The 19,147-nt window shown below is 43.4% G+C and overlaps 2 protein-coding genes across 11 annotated transcripts in view; both read right to left on the minus strand.

The window, feature by feature from the left end:
• Positions 1–17,016, minus strand: part of YAP1 (Yes1 associated transcriptional regulator) — an 89,931-nt gene extending 72,915 nt beyond the window's left edge. For 2 of the 8 annotated variants that reach the window (XM_087757649.1, XM_087757650.1), the window contains exons 1-2: positions 16,345–17,007; positions 13,160–13,407 (exon numbers count right to left, since the gene is read on the minus strand). In XM_087757649.1, the coding sequence (XP_087613775.1) occupies positions 13,160–13,407; positions 16,345–16,662 (566 nt within the window). In that variant the 5' untranslated portion in view covers positions 16,663–17,007. Of the gene's footprint in view, positions 1–13,159; positions 13,408–16,344 lie in introns of all 8 variants that reach the window. The other 6 variants (XM_087757653.1, XM_087757655.1, XM_087757654.1 and 3 more) reach the window with 6 other exon arrangements.
• A 652-nt stretch (positions 17,017–17,668) lies between these two features.
• CFAP300 (cilia and flagella associated protein 300) overlaps positions 17,669–19,147 on the minus strand; it is a 44,001-nt gene continuing 42,522 nt past the window's right edge. For 2 of the 3 annotated variants that reach the window (XM_087757786.1, XM_087757785.1), the window contains one exon: positions 17,669–18,051. In XM_087757786.1, coding sequence (XP_087613912.1) covers positions 17,920–18,051 — 132 coding nt within the window. In that variant the 3' untranslated portion in view covers positions 17,669–17,919. The remainder of the gene's footprint in view (positions 18,052–19,147) is intronic. The other variant, XR_015704776.1, reaches the window with a different exon arrangement.

The raw sequence follows: 19,147 nt of genomic DNA on the forward strand, positions 1-19,147 counted from the left end.
TCACTGTCAGGGCAGTGAAAAGTCCTTGATTTAGTGTAAGCGCTGCTCAGCAACAACTAAAACATCAGTGTGTTGTCAACATTATTCTCATACTAAATCCAAAACACAGCACTATACCAGCTACTAGGAAGAAAATTAAGTCTATCCCAGCTGAAACCAGGACAGTATCCATCCCTTATTCTATACCATCTACATCATGCCTAGGTCTTGCACTTCCCAATACATCCCAATTAATCACCACCACTTTCCCTCTTTTGATATATACACACAGATATAATTCCCCTAGTCTATGAGCCATCCCTCTAAAATGTCCATTGAGTTCATTTAGTCCATGACTTTGGGCTCCATCTGTCAAAACAGTCTTTCAGGGCAGGAGAGGCAGTATGTGGTGTTGGATTGTTGCATGCTAAAGCCAGTTCTGGTTCCATCACCACTGCACTTTGCTCAGTTTCATCAAAGTTCATTCTTCATTAATCTGGGTGATTCTTACTGTAATACCACTGATATGGCATATAGCAACCATAAAAGTGGTATCATACAGTACTATATAGCAATTATCATACCATTCAGTTCATTGGCTATTCTCACCCAAAATCAAATCCCCTTGAGGTACACATCGGACTTCCCCATCATTTCGCATTACTCACCAAGTGCACGCCGGTCCTCAAGCAAAAGCAATCCCACAAATGGGTTTGCCTTTGCCCAACGCAGGAATAACCCAGGCTGTCTTCCCCAGCATATTTTTCACGTGCGCTACAGAGACTTTATCCCCCTCTACATAAAAGTTTGATTGGGCAGGGCCAGCTCGACTGGCAGATCCCCTAGTGTTGACTAACCAGGTGGCCTTTGCTAAATGTGTATCCCAGTGTTTGAATGTCCCACGACCCATTGCTCTCAGTGTAGTTTTTAACAGTCCATTGTATCATTCAGTTTTCCCAGAGGCTGGTGCGTGGTAGGGGATGTGATATACCCACTCAATGCCATGCTCTTTGGCCCAGGTGTCTATGAGGTTGTTTCAGCAATGAGTCCTGTTGTCTGACTCAATTCTTTCTGGGGTGCCATGTCGCCACAGGACTTGTTTTTCAAGGCCCAGGATAGCGTTCCAGGCAGTGGCATGGGGCACGGGATATGTTTCCAGCCACCCAGTGGTTGCTTCCACCATGGTGAGCACATGGCGCTTGCCTTGGCAGGTTTGTGGGAGTGTGATATAATCAATCTGCCAGGCCTCCCCATATTTGTATTTCAACCATCGTCCTCCATACCAGAGAGGCTTGAACTGCTTGGCTCGCTTGATTGCAGTGCAAGTTTCACATTCATGGATAACCTGTGCAATAGCGTCCATGGTCAAGTCCACCCCTCAATCACGAGCCCATCTATATGTTGCCTGAGGTGTCACGGGCCCACCGAGCTAGAAATAATTCAGCCTTACGTTGCCAGCCCAAATCCACCTCAGCCACTTCAATCTTAGCAGCCTGATCCACCTGCTGATTGTTTTGATGTTCTTCAGTGGCCTGACTCTTCGGCACATGAGCATCTATGTGACGTACTTTTACAACCAGGTTTTCTGCCCAGGCAGCAATATCTTGCCACAATGCGGCACAACGCATTTGCCACCACCCATGAGTCAGTATAGAGATAAAGTACTGGCCACTTTTCTCGTTCAGCAATGTCCAAAGCCAGCTGGATGGCCTTCACTTCTGCAAATCGGCTTGATTCACCTTCTCCTTCAGCAGCTTCTGTGACTTGTAGTATAGGACTCCATACAGCAGCCTTCCACCTCTGATGCTTTCCCACAAGACAGCAGGACTCTTCAGTGAACAGGGCATATTGCTTTTCATTTTCTGGTAGTTTATTACACAGTGGAGCCTCCTCAGCATGCATCACCTCCTCCTCTGGTGATATTCTGAAATCTTTGCCTTCTGGCCAGTCCATGATCACTTCCAAGATTCCTGGGTGACTGGGGTTTCCGATTCGAGCCTGTTGTACGATTAGTGCGACCCACTTACTCCATGTAGCATCGACTGCATGATGAGTAGAGGGGACCCTCCCTTTGAACATCCAGCCCAGCACCAGCAGTCGGGGTGCCAGGAGGAGCTGTGCTTCAGTACCAATCACTTCCAAAACAGCTTGAATCCCTTCATATGCTGCCAATATATGTTTTTCAGCTGGAGTATAGCAGTTCTCAAACAGTATGCAAGTGATATTCTAACCTAAATGAAAAGGTACTAGTCCTAATGAAGCACAAATGAAAAGATTGTTTTATGAAGCACAGTGTGACAGCACCAGTTGCTACAGCACTGCAGTCTGTATATCTTCATTTAATAAAATTTTTCTTTTTGTACTCATCAGTTTGATAAAGTAATTGCTTACAAGAATTTGCATCTTATTTACTTTTCTGCAGCTTGCAAAACAGACAAAAGATTTTAGCTGGAAGTCTAGAACTGAACAGCATCCTATACAATAAAAGAACATGTGCATCTACTTCTTTTACAGAGGTGTATCTTGCAGTTTCACTAAATGAAGAAAGACAAAGTATATGCCTATCTACATATGTATGGTAGATGGGGCAGGAATATCTCAACACTGGGTATGTAACAATGTATTCTAAGCTCTTGTAACTTCATATCACAACTGCAGGGAAGGGCAATGCAGATCAAATATATTTATCTGTAGAGATTGGATAGAAGATAGTTATTTCAGCTATTTATGAAGTAAAAGCATCATGCATTAGCAAAACTGTAAGTTTGCTTATCTTTCATATAAAGAATTTTACAAAGTTATAGGCAAATTATGTGCAGATCCTGGCAAAGCAAGAAGCATCAGCACCAGAATCTCCTGTATTTCAAATAAATTCCATGCAAACAAACTTGTTCTGCATGCACAAAACAAGAGCTCAATGGCTTCTCGTGAGGATAAAAGACTTCCTCCCATAAATTTATGTACGTAAAATTTATCCATTACAAAAGCCAGCAATTTTCACTTTATTGCAAGTCCCTCAACTATTTGGTAGTGTTAACTGTTACCTTGGCTTAGAAAGCACTTAAAATCCTCCCCCTTTGGTTTCACAGAGCAAGCATTTGAGGCCATTTTAAAAGGGCAAAACTTGGCACAGACCAGGGTCTACACTCCTACTCCAATAGGATTGCAGAGCGGAGGAATCAATTAAAGTTCACATGCAATCTCCGAGCTGCTCACCATCACAGCATAAACAGGATTCAAATTGTAGCCCTGAGCAGAAGCCACACAAATAGTTGCACTAGAAGAAAAAAAAAAAGTTCCCCTTCTGCTTCCCCCCTCCCTATTCCAGTGCAACCTTAAAAGCAGAAGTTGGACAACGGGTACAACAACTATGAAACTGAATTAAGATTAATTTTTCCTGGAGACATTACCATGTACAACTGACATTTAATTCATTAAGAAAACAATGAACTTTCCAAGTTCCTCAGCAAATCTCTATAATACAAAGCTGATCATGTCAAGACCCATCTAACAGTGTAATAAAAAATAGGGACAAATTTGAATTGCAAACCATTTTTTATAAGAATATAATTAAGACTTCCTTTGACCTTGTTAATAGGGATGCTAAAACGTTAATTCTTAACTAACTGTTTATGCTAAGGTCTGTTTCACATTTTCTCTTCCTTATGCCTAGCCAGTGACTAAATTATCAGGATATTGTGAAACATCCAATAGATTTTTTTCCAGTTATTAGTCATTACGGTAAAAAAAACAAAAACAAAAACAAAAAAGCCCACAAGCACACAGATCATAACAGTTCTCCTAATACTACAAATCTGAAAGTTCCTATCCTCTGTTACCTAGTAATTATTTGGTCCCAATATCTTGGGCCTGCTTTAGAATTGTTCCAGAATAAGATTCCCGTAAAAAGGGAAAACCTGAAAGATCAGTTATGAAAGGGAACACTTACTTCAGCCCAAACGTTAAACTCGCTGGCTAGAAGAGTTTAAGTGACATACACAGATAGAAATTAAGTGTGCATGTATTTAGGGACAGAAGGTAAGTAAATGAAACATGGCTCTACACCGATAACATATGTATAATTATGTCAACAGCAGCATAACAAAAACCTCTCAAAAATTTATCCATACACGAACTAGAACGCAGGCAGTTTTAGCTTAGTCAGGCTCATGCATACAAAGCCCTGTAAACATGGAATGTGCTACTAAATGTTTTCACTGAAGATTGGAAGCATTTAAAACTTTTTATTGTTAAATGAGTATCATTCATCCTGACCCAAAGACCAGTACAGAAGTCAATGAACACCTAAACTCCAATCAAAGCACGGTATTGCCTTTTTTTTTTTCCTACAAACATGTTTTTCATATACATACAAAAAAGGCCTATAAAGTCGGGCACAGAACACCCTTCCAAGTCCCTTCACCTTTCTTTGTAACAGCCTTTTATACGTCAGATTACACCTTTTAAAGTATATCTCATTTCATATCTTTCACTTGTGCGAAGCTGGTTACTCTGACAATGACAAAGGTTTTGTAAATAAAAAAAGAAATATCACCACTGAATTATGGGTGCACTGGATATTTAGGTCTACCAACTATATTAACTATACCATCAATATAGTTACTAAATACGTAAAGAAATTTCTCTTTTACCCTATTTTTCACCATCCTGAAGAGACTATATAAACATTGGAATGAAAGTAATTGCAGAGGACTTGCCAACCACGCTTTTCAAATAGGAACAACAAACTAGAAAAAAAAGTTTTGAAAAGTGAGATCCTATGAGAAAATACACCTGAGTTATGTTTCTTTCCTTTACCCAAAGAATTCCACTTTGCCTATACAACCTATGCTTGTTTGCTTTCAGATAATGTTTTATTACGTCATAAACGTCTAATTTTACAACATATCCGGAAAAGGCAAAAAGTTTACTTAACTTTTCAGTTACAACAGCTAATTAGAAAGGGAAAGGCATCCTTAAAGGAGTAACACTACTTAAATAAACTTGTGTAGTGCAGACAGACTTCCAACAAAGCTCTCCATAAATCAGAACCCATTGGAGATAAACTAGCAATAGTGAGTGACCTTTACTTGACTTTCCTATAAAACAGATCAGCAAAAAAAAAAAACTGGCTTCACAACCTCAGTGTAATAATCAATAACTAAACTTAACCACTAACACTGATCTGAGTTACCAAACAGCATGTCAGAGACTCAACAAAAAGGATCTGGTCTTTCACTATGACGCAGCAAAGTCTCATTAGTGAAATTAAATCAAAGTCCAAGACTGTTTTCAAGACAGCTTTGTTTCCATAGCAACTGGCATGACTGACAGGCAGTATACTGGTAAAAGTCTTACTTTACAAGGCAGCTTTATATTAATAGCTTGACTTAACCAGCAATTTAAAAAACCTAGCTATACTTGCCTGAAACACAGCCTGAAGTAACTTAGTTAAAAGCCAAATAAAACACCAGCACAGTGAATCCCAGAAAACAGACTCCAAGAACTACTTCAGGAGGCCATGAAACAGCAACTCAGCCTAGTCACGCCTTTCAAAAACTCCTGATCTCCAAATAAAACTCCAGTTTTATTTACCGAAAAATAATAGCTATTAAATACCATTTTCACAATAAAGACAAATTTCCCCCACGCTCCAGATTCCTACTTAAATGTTTAACAAAAAAATATAGTTTATCTGGTAAATTTCCCAATACAGCCTTACATCAAAATGAGGTTTAGCAAGCTGTTTGTGAGAGTATGTCCTGCCATTGCATGGCATCTATCTGTTAACATTCCAATACACAGCCTCCTCCCAAGAATTTTGTCTCACCTTATGCTAACCCCCAGGCTGCCAAATTTCCCCTACAGACAATTCTGTCTTTCTCTTGGGTCAACTACATAGTATCCTGACCATGTCCTAGGGGCACCTGACAGAGGACTGCTACTCACAGAGATCTCCGGCAAATTTCCTACATTCTACAAAGTGAAATTTTCTTTAGAATTTACAAAGAAAACCAAGTCGTTTAAATATTGGGTTTTACATAATCATGCACAGCTTGTTTGAGGGAAAGAAAAAAAAAAAACACAAAACAAAAAAAACCCACACCTTAAAAGAGGGGACAATGTTTACACAAATAGTGAAAGACAGTGAGTTCCACCATTAATGAGTTTTACTGCATATGTATGCTTAGATTGTACAAACAATAAACGCAAAGGTGTTGGAATTTATAAAAATACAAGGCTCCAAGATTAATAGAAGAACTGAGTAGCTATCAGTTTCAAAAGGTTAAACTAAATCTAATTACATCATCTGAATTTGTTCCCAGCTATGAAGATAAACATATGCAGTGGTCTGGCCACACATAAAAAGAAGAGAAGCATCTCCAGTTTTGGCTGACAGCTCTCTATAGCTGTTTACCTCATTTTTGTTTTTTTCTTTGGTTGGCTGCAGGGGGAGGTGTCTAGTCTTAATCCAGAGCCTGACAGAAATTGCTTGTAGTTAATATCAGACTAGTTTTAACAGTTAATCTTTTATCTCAACCCTGAGCAACACATCTTGCTCTCCTGGGCGTCATCCAGTAACTGCTTCTGTCTGATATGTGAAAACGTTTCTTTGGGAGCAAACTAGGAGCTCTGCTTTAATTTTACGTGTGACCCAATTTAGGTCCTGCAGTTAAACATTTCAGCATTCCCAGTGCTAATAAGTTACTTTCTCTGAAAGTCTACTGTAAAAACAGATAAACTGAGTGAAAAAACCACTTTGCTTGCTCTGTGTCAGCTTTTAAAAATTTGCAGCTGTTGTACCACAATTGCAGAGGGAAACGAAGCAAACTATAAATGGAGGTTTTCTATTTGGAATTTTAAAGCTACTGATTTTTTTTTTCAGTTCCAGAAGAGGAAAGATAAGAGAGTCAGAGATGAATCTGGTAAAAGTAGGTATGATTTTACCCACATATGCCACTGATCCGTTCAATTGCACTTACCCATGAGAAGTATTTTTTGCAAAAACTGGTGGGGTAGCACCTGTCTTACTTTCATGGAAACTTTCAAATTAACATCCTCTTATTATTTTATTGCTTTCTATTGAGTGGGAATTTCCATGATGTGACTGATGGGTTACAGATTACCCTATGCTACAAACCAGATGACTATTTAAAAAAAACCACAACTATAATTCTTTGCCATCTTCAACATACACAAGAAGAAAGGCAAACGGACAAGACAGTCCAGAAGACACTCGTCTTGATTTATATCAAATTCTTGTTTGTCTTTAGAAGAGGTCAAGACCTGAGAAAACAGAAGTGGCTCCATAGCGGTGTAATTGCTCCCACAGAGCTCGATGCTACTACTTTTAACCAAATACAACCTGACAAAATGTTTAATAAGCAGAATTGCAGAAGCATCTTTTTTAAACATGAAATTCTGATTAAATCTGTATCAGAAGCCTCCTCTTACTACTGATCAGAGAGACTCTAAGAGTTCTCATTATAAAAAAGACTAGTGAATAAAGATTTCAGTCACAACTATAGCTTTCAACATAACACAAAGTTTTCAGACCACAGTAAGATAAAACTTATCTCAAATTGGATTCAGGAGATAGGAAAGCATTGCTATAAAACAGTATTAGGCATTTAAAGCATATAAACCAAAACTACACCAGTGTTCTCAACAGATAAACCAGAAATAACTTTGACCAGTTCCACAAGGGAAGTTGGAAGGTTTAGTTTTGTATGTTTGCTACTTGAAACAACCGTATTTTTCCTCCTTAATGAACACTGCATTAATACAACCTTATTCTTCTGAGTAGACCATTGCTTTCTCTCCATTGCATGTATATGCAGATCCTATTTAGATTTGTAAGAATTATATTCACATTGTATTTTCTACAGCTGGCGCAAGCTCCCCTATGGTATTAGAAGCTCTCAGTAGAGGTTTAATCCAGTGTTTTTTGGAGTTTACGGGAAGATTTCAATAGGCACCAAATGAGAGACTATAAAGCATAAAGATCATTTTTATGAGAGATATATTGAAAGGCAAAACCTGTGGGAGGAAGAAAGGTACCGATCAACAGCCGATTAAAAAAAAAAAGAAGAAAATAAAAAAGAAAATCCTCAGAGATAGTTGTAAGTTAATAATTAAATTAACTGCCACAGATCCTATATTTTTGCCCAGTTCTATTTTCTTCTGAGGATAACAAATGCCAATACGCTTATAAACAAAAGGAAAATACATTAGTGAAAACCACAGGGTATGTTTTTGGTTTACCTGGACTCAAATCTACTAAACCGTTTTTGGAATAGTCTTATAAAATTACCTTGTATGGCAGGGTATTGAATGCATGGATATCGTCGTTTGCAATTTTTCTTAAGCAAAACAAAATTAAACACAAGAAAAGCACCCTGTGCCATTGCTTTCACTGATGCCCACCCACTAAGCTGACTGCAAGTTCTCTGAATTTAGAGGGCTGAAAATGTACTTTCATCCTCCTCCCAGCTCAGTCTCAGCGCTAACGCAAATAAGGCAGGTTTGCCCTTATTCCTCCTCCGCCCTTTTAAAGATACAGAGATCTTTAGTACAACTGCAAATTCAGAATAGTTTGTATCATTGTTCTGTCACAGGACTCTTCAAGTAAGACTTAGAAGGAAAGATATACACTTAGTAGTACTATGACTGTCTTCCAAGACACAAAATCTTAAGTTGCCAAAAACATACCACAGCATGTTTTACTCTAAAAGCACTTTAACTGATATTTCTTTCCTCCAGCTATGTTCTGAAACTGACAGTGCCCATTTTCCCCTGCACAAATCTCATGGCACTTTTTTTCTTTGTAGATCAATCTTATGAATATTTTCATAAACAGTCAGATATCATCAATATGCAAATGAAACTACAAATTAGAAATAAAATTTAGCAAACAAAAATCTTCAACTGCTTTTTAATACAAAAAGCATGAAAAAGTGACAAAGACATCAAAAGCAGTGGCTGCAGTTTTGGTTTTCAATAATACAGCTCTTTTAATGGCAAACTAGCCTGAACTATAGAACTATAAACACAAGAACTCACACTAACCGATGATTCCGAATATGCATTTCCCCAGTAAATTAAGGTATTCAATGAAATATGCAACTGTGGCAGCAGTTGTCCCATAAACATCATCTGCTCTGGAAGACCAAGATTACTTTGGCGGGGTGGGGAGGAAAGGAGGAGGAAGGGAGCAGATGATATTGCTGCAGTGGGTGGTTCCAGTCAGGGCCAAAAATGGGATGCAAGAGAAATGTAACAACGTTGCTGGATATTCTTCATGTGTGACATGAGAAGAAAAAAAAAAAAAAAAAAAAAGCGTAGCAACAAACTTCCCTGTTACCTTAAAACAATTTGGTTTCATAACATCCAAAGCCATACCTCTGTATAGAGCACATAAGAAACGTGTAACAGCAATCTATTTTTAAGGTTTCTGCCAGATGGGTAAACACCTCAAACACACCCACAGATACTAATGAAAACCACCTTGGCCTCCTTCAGGAAGTCATTCAACACTTCACAGAAAAAAATAGGAAGTTGTTGATAAACTGCTTGCAAGAACTACTTCCTGTAGGAAAAATAATTACAAGACTTGTTTGCTGGACAATCAGTTAACTTTTCTTCACACTACAAAATGAGAAGAGGTATTACACAAGTTTAGTAAGAATTAAAAGCATAACACTAAGGTAAAACAATACAAGAGTAATTCTAAAACTGAGTGAAACTCATTTTTTCTTTCTGCAAGTTGTTGTCTGCTACTCCCATGGCATATTATCTTTTGCCTAGAGAGCGATCCCCTATCTTTCTCCATAGTTCACTGAAATGTCACCCAGCAGCTGGCTAACAGGAAGCGGTTAAAAAGCAATGCGGTTGACATCGCCACACAAACCAAGCGAGTTTTTTTTCACTGCATGTTTAAGAATGGGCTAAAGCGTACCGCACAGCAATGCCGAGATGACTCAGACGTGACCACTTACTAACCAGGCAAGTCCTAAGTTATGAGTACTATTTAAGTAGCAGTTTCAATAAAAAAATAGTATTAGTTTTACCAGCTGTATAGCAAGCATGTCTTAACTCACTGACCAAAATCATCTGCATTTTCACTAACGGAAAATTATACTCAGGAGTCCTACTCGTAACAGCGAGATGAACGCTAACGAGTGGAATTCTGGCAAATCATACGTTGGGCATTCATAGATAAAGGGGTCTATTTATCTAGATGACAGGCTGATTTACAAGAGTAGTTCTGGTTCAGACCCTACACTACCACTCTCATCCTCTTTTAATATGTATGGATACGTGTGGTGTGTATATGAAGTATCTGGCCAAATAACTCTGTGTACGTTGTCTGTATATACAGACAACTATTTTCCCTCCCATACACGCTATTTTTATTTCTTTGCACAAACTACTATGCTTGCAGTGCTTGACCCATTGATTAGTGGAAATGACTATATTCCAGACTGTATTAAGTACGGTACTCAATTTCACATTATTCTGTTTGCGCTGTAGTATATTATGATAACTATAACCATAAGGCTTACAGACATCTGGAAAAAATCTAATACTGTTACCTATTCTGCAAAGATCTTTCTAGAGCCTGATTACCAGACTGTTCATGGAGTGGCTACAGAACAGAGCAAATGGAAACAAAGAGCAATGCAGCCAATCCAACAACAAAGCTGAATACTTGGAAGAGACACCAAAAATCTGCATATGGTAGAAGGAACCACGTTAAATGTATTTAGCATCAGGAATCTTAGTACTCACGCTTCGAGCAAATGTTTAAGGTATAACTAGACAAGACGTGAGTTTTAACAGGCTTGTAGGTATGAGAGAGAACTTATCACTCAACACTGAAAAAAGCTTCTGAAATACAGACTTGCTACTCAAAAATAATTCTTACATTTCTTTGGATTTCCTAAACATACAAAGCAAACATTTTGCTAGTACTTGAAATGTTTTTTTACAAATCTTCATGAACTCCAATGAAGCTGGTGGATCTCACCTGTAGATAGCATTACTCAACCTTTTAGGAACAACGAATGTTCTTCAAGTGTGAACAGAGCCTTCAGAACTGTCCTCATTAGACTCTCCCATACCACAGCATCACCCAAGGAAAGCCAAAAGAAAACAGCCCATTAAGCTGTTTAAAATCTCCCAAGGTCAGCATGTGACCCAGCAGGGAGAGGTTCAAAAAGTACAGCATTTATTTTTCTTCCTAACAACCTGGTTTGTTTCCCCTCCTTTCCCCTTCAAGACACATCCTTCACAGCTAGCAGCTCTTTCAATCATTTACTTTGGATGTCTGCTTGAGAACAAACAATCTTGCTCATGCAGATGAGTTCGCCAGACTTGTGTGTACTTTCCAGTCTCGGGCTCTTTATTGTTCTTGCTGAAACCTGACCCTTTGAAATGGATACCAGGACACCAAGAAAGGACAAAAAAAACTTGCAGAAAAAAAGGAAAAGATTTTTTGTGGTAATAATGAAACTGCAGAAAAGCTTTCCAAGAACAAATCTTTCACTCTGATTTCACCTGAATGAGCATAATTTAAAAAAAATCTACTGTAAGAACGTGCAGATATTTTGCATCTTTTAAACTGTTCTACTTTCCATAAAATTGAGAGCGTTACCAAAAACAAACACTTGTGACAGTAAAACTTAAAAATCAAATATCTATTTTTCATGTTTCATAAGCTGCTCCTTAAGAGCTCTCACTAGCACAGTCAAAACAAAGTTTGCTTTTCATTTCAAAACTCAGTCTGTGCTTTCCTCAAGGTCCAATGAGCTACAGTTCTCAAGTGGCATAAACTTACGCAGTTCCAAAAAAATTCTACTTGTGCCCACTGAAGAGCTCACATTCTAGAATACACTGATTTGTTAAACTTCACCAAAGAAAATATCATATCTTCAAGATCTATAGCTAATGATCACTTTCACATTCCTAACACAGGCTCAAATAATGTCAGACAACTGCTGTAACCTCTTTTTGATTAAAAAAAAGTGATGCTAATTTCTCTGTATGGAAACACCATCACTATCGGAACAAGAAACAGTTTTAAGAAGTTCTGCAAGTTCCATTTTCATTGCAGACAATGTAAATTTGTTTCTGAAGCTACAAACTCAACTATTTCAATCAAATGCACACATTAATGACAATGTTTTAGCAAGAAAGGTAGGGATAAAGATGTTTTTCTTGGATGAAACAAGTTTTACATAAATAACACACTGTGCTGCCCCTCCCCTCTCGCAGCCCTGAAAATGACATATAATGGGTTATTTAGAGACTTGCAGTTAAATAAAATGTTCAAAATATAGTCAAAATATTTGAGAGCCAATTATGTGTCTTGGTGGGCACACTTTCAGAACGAAGGACAAGCTCCTGCTGTTTTAGAAAACTACGCAGCATAAAAGAAAATGCTCCCTGATGGATTAGGTGTCAGATGGCTGGCGTGTGTAACATCTCTTCAGTTATGGAAAAGGTGATACTAATTTCACTGTGTGAAAAAGCTACAGCTATAGGAACAAGAAACAATATTAGAAGTTCTGCAATTTCCTTTTCACTGCAGGGAATGTAGATGAGTTAAGACTTACAGACCCAAACACTGCAATCAAACACATATATTAATTTCCTCATGAGTAGAGAGTAGGCAAAAATGTTTTGATTGTGTACTTACACAACTGTCCTTACTCAAAAAATAAGAAGTCCTGATATATTCTCACTAAAATAGTTTCTAAAGTTACTCTGTATTTTTACATCTATCTCATAAAAATGAGGTAAAATCTATTTTGACCTGCACAAGAACTCTGGCAAGATTTAGAAAATCCAAAAGCCACATTGTTTAAAAATCACTATGAGCATTTCACTGATTTTCAGTACACAATATAATGGATAATGTTCTTCAGCTAAGATTAAGATAGGATAAATATTCACAGAGTACCATACAGTTTTCAGAGACAGCAGAGAGTTGATACGGGAGAAATACTGAAGTGGTAGTATCTCCTACTTAAAATCAGGAACATGTTTTGAAAAATATGTATTTTAAACACAATGAAATTTACTAAATTTCAAAGACTGTTAAAAAAACGCCAAAAAAACCAAACCAACAACAAAAAGCCACTAGAGATTCAGCTAATTGAAAACAAGTTTTACTTACTTAAGAAAGTATCTCTGTCCAGATGGTGTCTTAGCCATCTCCCAACCTGGTGGCAAAGGTACGTCATCAGGGATCTCAAATGAAGACTGGCGGAGATGTTGAGAAGATGGAGTTCCGGGTCCAGTCACTACTCCAGAGGGTGTAAGCGTCCCTGGAGAAACAGCTCCCAGCTGCAGTGATGCTGGAGAGGAATGAGCTCGGACATGCTGAGGGGTCAGGGCGCCTGCTGTCCCTGCATCAGTGCTGGCCTGCCAGGAGTGAAATTACTCTCATTAAGATTCTTATATTTCAGCAGAAATGCAGCTGTCAGAAGACATTTCACTTTAAATGAATCTTTCAGAAAAAATTCGTAAGTTGGTCATTCTAAAGTTCTGCTTATTTTCTAGTTGTTACTGTTCAAGAGAGCCTTGGTTGGTTAATTAGCACCAAAAAAACCCTTGTGTAAGTCAACAAATATGAATTATAAGTATGTGCTAAATGCCTTTAGTTTTATTTTGAAAACTGAAGATCTTACTCCTTGGTGCAGGGTTAAGAAAAAAACATGCCCACAGACAGCAGACCTCATACAGAACATCGCATGGTTCATTACTGGACTGCACCCACCCATTACCATCGCACCCACTTTCTGCTGGAGGAGTTAATTTCCCACTCTCCTTTTGAAACGGGAGCGGGGGGCGTGTGCAAGGACACCCACACATACACCCTCTGCAGGGGTTTAAATGATTACACAAGGAGAAAAGCAACAAAGAAATGCCAACTGACAGCAGCGAGTTCCAATGGAGGAAGACTCCTGAACTCAACCATAAAAAAAGCCTATACAAGAAGACTGAACGCAAGATTCCCTAACCTGCACACAAACCGCACTTTAAGGGTATTAGGAGCTTATAAAGAGTCTGCCCCTGCCTTATCCAAAGCAAAGCTTCAGCCAACTGTTGAACCAGTCAACCAGAAGCGACTCACAAAACCATTCACCAGTTACCAGTCGTAAGTACACAGAACTTCTTTGCCAGTAGTAAATACGTGTCCACCATAAAACAGAAAAAGCAGCTCTGAAAACTGGATTAAAGTAATATTGACTTTTATATATATATATATATTTACCAATTAATTGATTTTGTACATACAGCAGAACAACATGGACACCTATAATAAGATGCATGTATCAGCCCTTGCCACACCTCTCTACACAAGGTATTGCACCACACTTGAGGCCCCATTTATATACTCTTACGGAGAGTGATAATTCTGTTTCACTACATCTGTATGCAAGCACATGCGAAGTTTCATATATTAAATTGGAAACGAATTAGCTTACATTTAAACAAAATACACAAGTTGCAAATCAACTGAATTTGAGGCATTTTAATTCTCGAGAAACAGGGAGAATTTGAGAAACTTAGAGACCTTATCTGTTAAACAGAGTATTTTTGTGGCACAACTAAACAAAAAGGAAAATTTTATTTCAAAAGACAGTCCACAATGAAGCAAATGGTTCTCTGGCTTCAGCCGAATTCCAAGTTTATGTTTTAGGAACCACCGCCTGGCACAAGGAACAGCGATCCAACTCAATGTGCGTTACAGATGAAGAGTAACATACACAAGCAAGATAACGCTAAGCTTAAAAGTACAAGTTGTATGAACGTCACACACATTAAGTGCATTTCAAACGCGATAGCTATTTAACTGCGGTTACTGTACTTAACAAGACGCAGCACCAAGCGTTAGCTGAATGTATACCAGTTCACATTTGTGCACAATGGAACAGAGATAAGATTTGCACAACTTGGAAAAAAACTACACGCAATAACCTTATTCCTCGGTGGATTTCAGTATGTTATTAAAGGTCTGCAAGTCAGAAGCGAGCAAAACTACACAAGCAACTCAGCCCCACCCCTTTCTATTTTCTTTTCAGTCTTGCAATATGAAGGCCAGACTGATTTTTCGAGTATTTGGAAAATGAATTAACTCCTAGGCCGAGAGAGTACGTGCCAAGGTTCAGCCTGGAGTGAACTTCTGAAGCCAAGTTATAAATCCTTCAAAACAGAAGTTTAATAATGGAAATGTTGACAGACCCTTAACAACAAGAGTACCAGGCACCAGTACACAGAGCGAGTTTCGCTCCTACTGGCTACACAGATAAAGTGACAATGGCCAATAATAAAACCTATTTTATAGCTTAGCAACAAAGTTCATTACTTAATAAAACACTCGAGTAGGCACAGCCTCCTTCCAAAAAGTTGGTAACAGCAGCCTAAACTTTAACTTTCAGCCGCATTCGCACCGACACTTCGCTCGTGGCACAAAAGCCGCTCTGCCTGAAGCCCCAACGCCGCCGGAGGCCGAGCGCCGGCCGGGCCCGCATCCCGCCCCGGGCCGGCCCCGCCGAGGCCCCGGCCGCCCCCGGCCCCCGCTCCGGGCCGTTGGCTCGGCGGACCCTCGACGCCGTCAGACCTGAAGGGCGGCTGAGGAATTAACTTCTGAAGCGTGCGTGTGTCTGTGTGTGTGTGTGTGTGTGTGTGTGTGTGTGTGTACGGGGGGTTAATCCTACTCGACCCAGCGCGGCGATGAAATGGTGGAAAAGCCACATCCATGTTGTCTGACGGGGGGAAGCCCGGCACAACCTCATCGCCCCCCTCAACGGACGCAGCAGGGTGAGACCCCACCGCGAAATCCTCCCCGCCTTCCCAGCGCGGTGCTTTCACCAGCGTTTTAGGGGCTCCCCCCCCCCCCCGCCGCCGCCGCCGCCGCCGCCCCGGCCAGGCCGAGAAAGCGGCCGCGGGTCTCGCCACGGAGCGGATGTGGAGTCCGAGGCCCCGCCGGAGACCGGGCCGGGGCCGACGGCCGCCCCTCCCGCCCGCCGCGGCGCCGGCTGCCCTCGGCGCGGGAGGAGCGGGGCCGCGCGGCGACCCCGCCCCCGGGAAGAACAACCAGGGGGGGACGGGGAGGCGGGGGACGGGGAGGCGGAGGGCGGGCTCCCCGCGAGGCGGGGGAGGAAGGAGGGCAGCGAGCCCCCCGCCCGGCCGCCCCGCTCGGCCCCGATTCCCGCCCCGGCCCCCTCCCCCACACGCCTCCCCCCGGGAGGAGCTCGGCGGCGGCGGGGAGGGAGCGCGAGGCGAGCGCACGGCCGGGCCGGGCCGCCCCCCGCCTCCCGCCCGCCCGCGGCGCGGCCGCCCCCTCCCCCTCACCTGGCGGGAGTGGGCCTTGGGCTCGGGCGGCTTGAAGAAGGAGTCGGGCAGCTTCCGAAGCCGCATGGGCAGCGTGTGCGGCACGTTGGCGCCCTTGGGGTTCATCACGGCGTTGAACAGCGCCTCCAAGTCGGTCTCCGAGTCGCCCCGCACATGGACGATCTGGTGCCCCGCCGGAGGGGGCCCCGCGCCCGGGGGCTGCGCCGCGCCGGCCGCGGCCCCCGACACCGCGCCCGGGGGCTGCGGCGGCGGCTGCTGCGAGGCCGGGGGCTGCGCTGCCTGCGGCGGCTGCTGCGGTTGAGGCTGCCCGGGATCCATGGCTCCGTCGGGACCCCCCGGCGCTTCCCTGGCGGGGCTCGGCGGCTCAGAGCCCGGATTCCCAGCCCCGCATGCCCCGCTCCCCGGGCCGCGGCTCGTCCCGCTGTCGCCGGTGCTTCTTCCCCCTCCTCGGCAGGGAAACCGACCCGGCCGCGGCAACCGGCAAAACAACTCTGACCGTGCGGCGCTTCCCCGAGGCCGGCCCAGCCCGGCCGGCGCCTCTGTCCCGGCGGCGGAAACTAACTCGCACAACACACCAAACAAAAGTTCGGAGTTACGCCCGCCCGAATCACTCGCCGCCGCCGGCTCCGCCCCTCCTGAGCCCGCCCGCACCGTATCCGACCGAGGCAGCCTGCGCCGCGCAGCCCTCCCTGAGCGCCCGCCCGCACCGCCTCCTGCCCGAGGGGCGCCCGGCGCGGGGGGCGCTGCCCGCCCCCGCGGCCCCCCCCGCCCCGCCCGGCCCGCATCCGCCTCACGCCCGGGCTGCCGCCGCCCCGCCTTGCGCGCCCGCCCGCTCTCCCCTGCCAGGGCGCGGCGCCGCCAACCAGAACTTTTTTTCCCCTCCCGAACTTGTGTCCCGGCTTCCAGGCGGCCGCTCCGCCAGGGGTGGGGAGGGGCGGCCGCGCTCCCCCCCCCCCCTCCCCCGCCCCGGGGCGCCGCCGCCGCCGAGCCGGGGCTGCGCCCCACACGCGTCCCGCCCGCGGGGCTGAGGGGGAGATCGGCCCGCGGTCCCCGCTCCGGCAGCGAGGGCAGCGGCGGGGCTGAGGCGGCGGGGCCCGGCCCTTCTCGGGGCGAGGAGGAGGCTGGGCCCGGCCTGCCGGCCCTCGGCCCCCGCCTCACCTGGCGGTGGCGGGGCGGCCGGGGCTGTTACCGCGGGGGACGCAGCGGGGCGAGGGGCGGTGGAGGTCGGCCGGGCCGGGCCGGGCCGCCTGGCGCACCAATTCCGCAGAGGTTTCACTGACTCCAGAGCCTCCCCCGGCATTTATTTATTTATTTATTTATTTATTCATTCCCCGAGGGAACGGGGGGTCACAACTGCCAGGAAAACAGCTTCAAGAAGTACGCCTTGTACAGGTAGAAAAGTTAGGCAAAACTTTTGTCGCTGACCGCAGGGCAACACCTCCCTGAGCGCGCGGCCGTTCCGAGCGTCCAACCGCGGAGCGCGTCCTCCCCGCGCAGAGCCCTGGGCAGCGTCCGCCGGGGCTCCGCGGGAGGAGGCCGCCTCCCTCGCAAGGCCGGAGAAGTGCCGGTTCGTAACTAGCCGGTAAACGAGCTGCCCCCGAAACAGTGGTACAGAGCGTGGACGTGGCGCTTGCAGGGGTCCACGACCAAGTAGGCAAAAGTCTGTTGGTGGCTTTTGCTCGAGGGGTAGCACAGGCCGTTACCGTCCTGAGGGGAAGGCAAACAAAACAGTGTCAGCGACAACATGGATACCCCTGAGAGAATTCGTAAACCTGAATGAAATGTATCATCTTGTTCCACTTGCAACAGTGTATTTCATGGCAAAACAGAATAAACACACCCTAGTTTATTTAAGCAGCATTATGTGAGGATCCTGACACTGCAAAACGCACAGTAGTTCTGCCTGAATAGTTCCGATAACCTTGAGGTAAAGGTAATATTAATACAAAATGTAAACTTAAAATTGTAAGCATGTGTTTACACAATTAGAGCCTAAAACACAGATAATTAAATATACAACGGTCCAATCATGTTTCCTTTGAAACAGAAAAAAACTTAGGGACTGTATTAAGACATAAAGCTGTTCTATCAGTAATTCTTTTTCACTTAGCATTTGCTAATGCATCCGTTCAGTTTCAAATATTTGCATTTCAGGGAAACTGTCATTACCGCTCTTAGGAACAACTTTGAACTGTTATTGCAAACAGTTTGTGTGCCAGTCCTCAGAAAGGGCTTGAAGGGGATCTGGGCACCTAGCTCCAAAATCCTCATTCTGAAAACAACACGTTCAGCGGACAACCAACGCTACAAGAACTGGGCTCTTCAATTTAACATCCTGCGTCTGCCCATGTCAATAAAAGCTTCAGCGCTGACAGGGCAGCACAGCTTGATGCGCGCTTCGAATCCAGTAGGGATCCAGAAACTAGACGGGGGAATTTTTGAAAGGTTGTTTTTTTGTTTGTTTTTATGTATTCAGTCTGGTAATTGAACATCTAAAAGATCCACAGATATGTAGCCAATACCTCCTTTCTTTTAAAACACGTAACAGTTTCCTCCTGCTCCCCAACACCGTTATACAACAGATGAAGAGAGGTAGGTTCTCTTCCCCTTTTTTGCCTAAGGGAAATTCCTATGTTGCATATATTGTCTGTTTTCTCCAGGAAAATTTTAAACTCCCAGACTACAGACTATTCCAGATTAAAGACATACATCTCACATTTTTTTTGTTGAAGCTGTCTTCCTTTGCATAAAATAATCCATCGTTTTTTGGACCAAGAAAACATGAAAACCGTAACCTCTTCTC

Source organism: Nipponia nippon, unplaced genomic scaffold (assembly GCF_047370975.1).
Source record: "Nipponia nippon isolate SJK-2023a ecotype South Korea unplaced genomic scaffold, ASM4737097v1 scaffold_2, whole genome shotgun sequence".
Lineage (NCBI taxonomy): Eukaryota > Metazoa > Chordata > Aves > Pelecaniformes > Threskiornithidae > Nipponia > Nipponia nippon.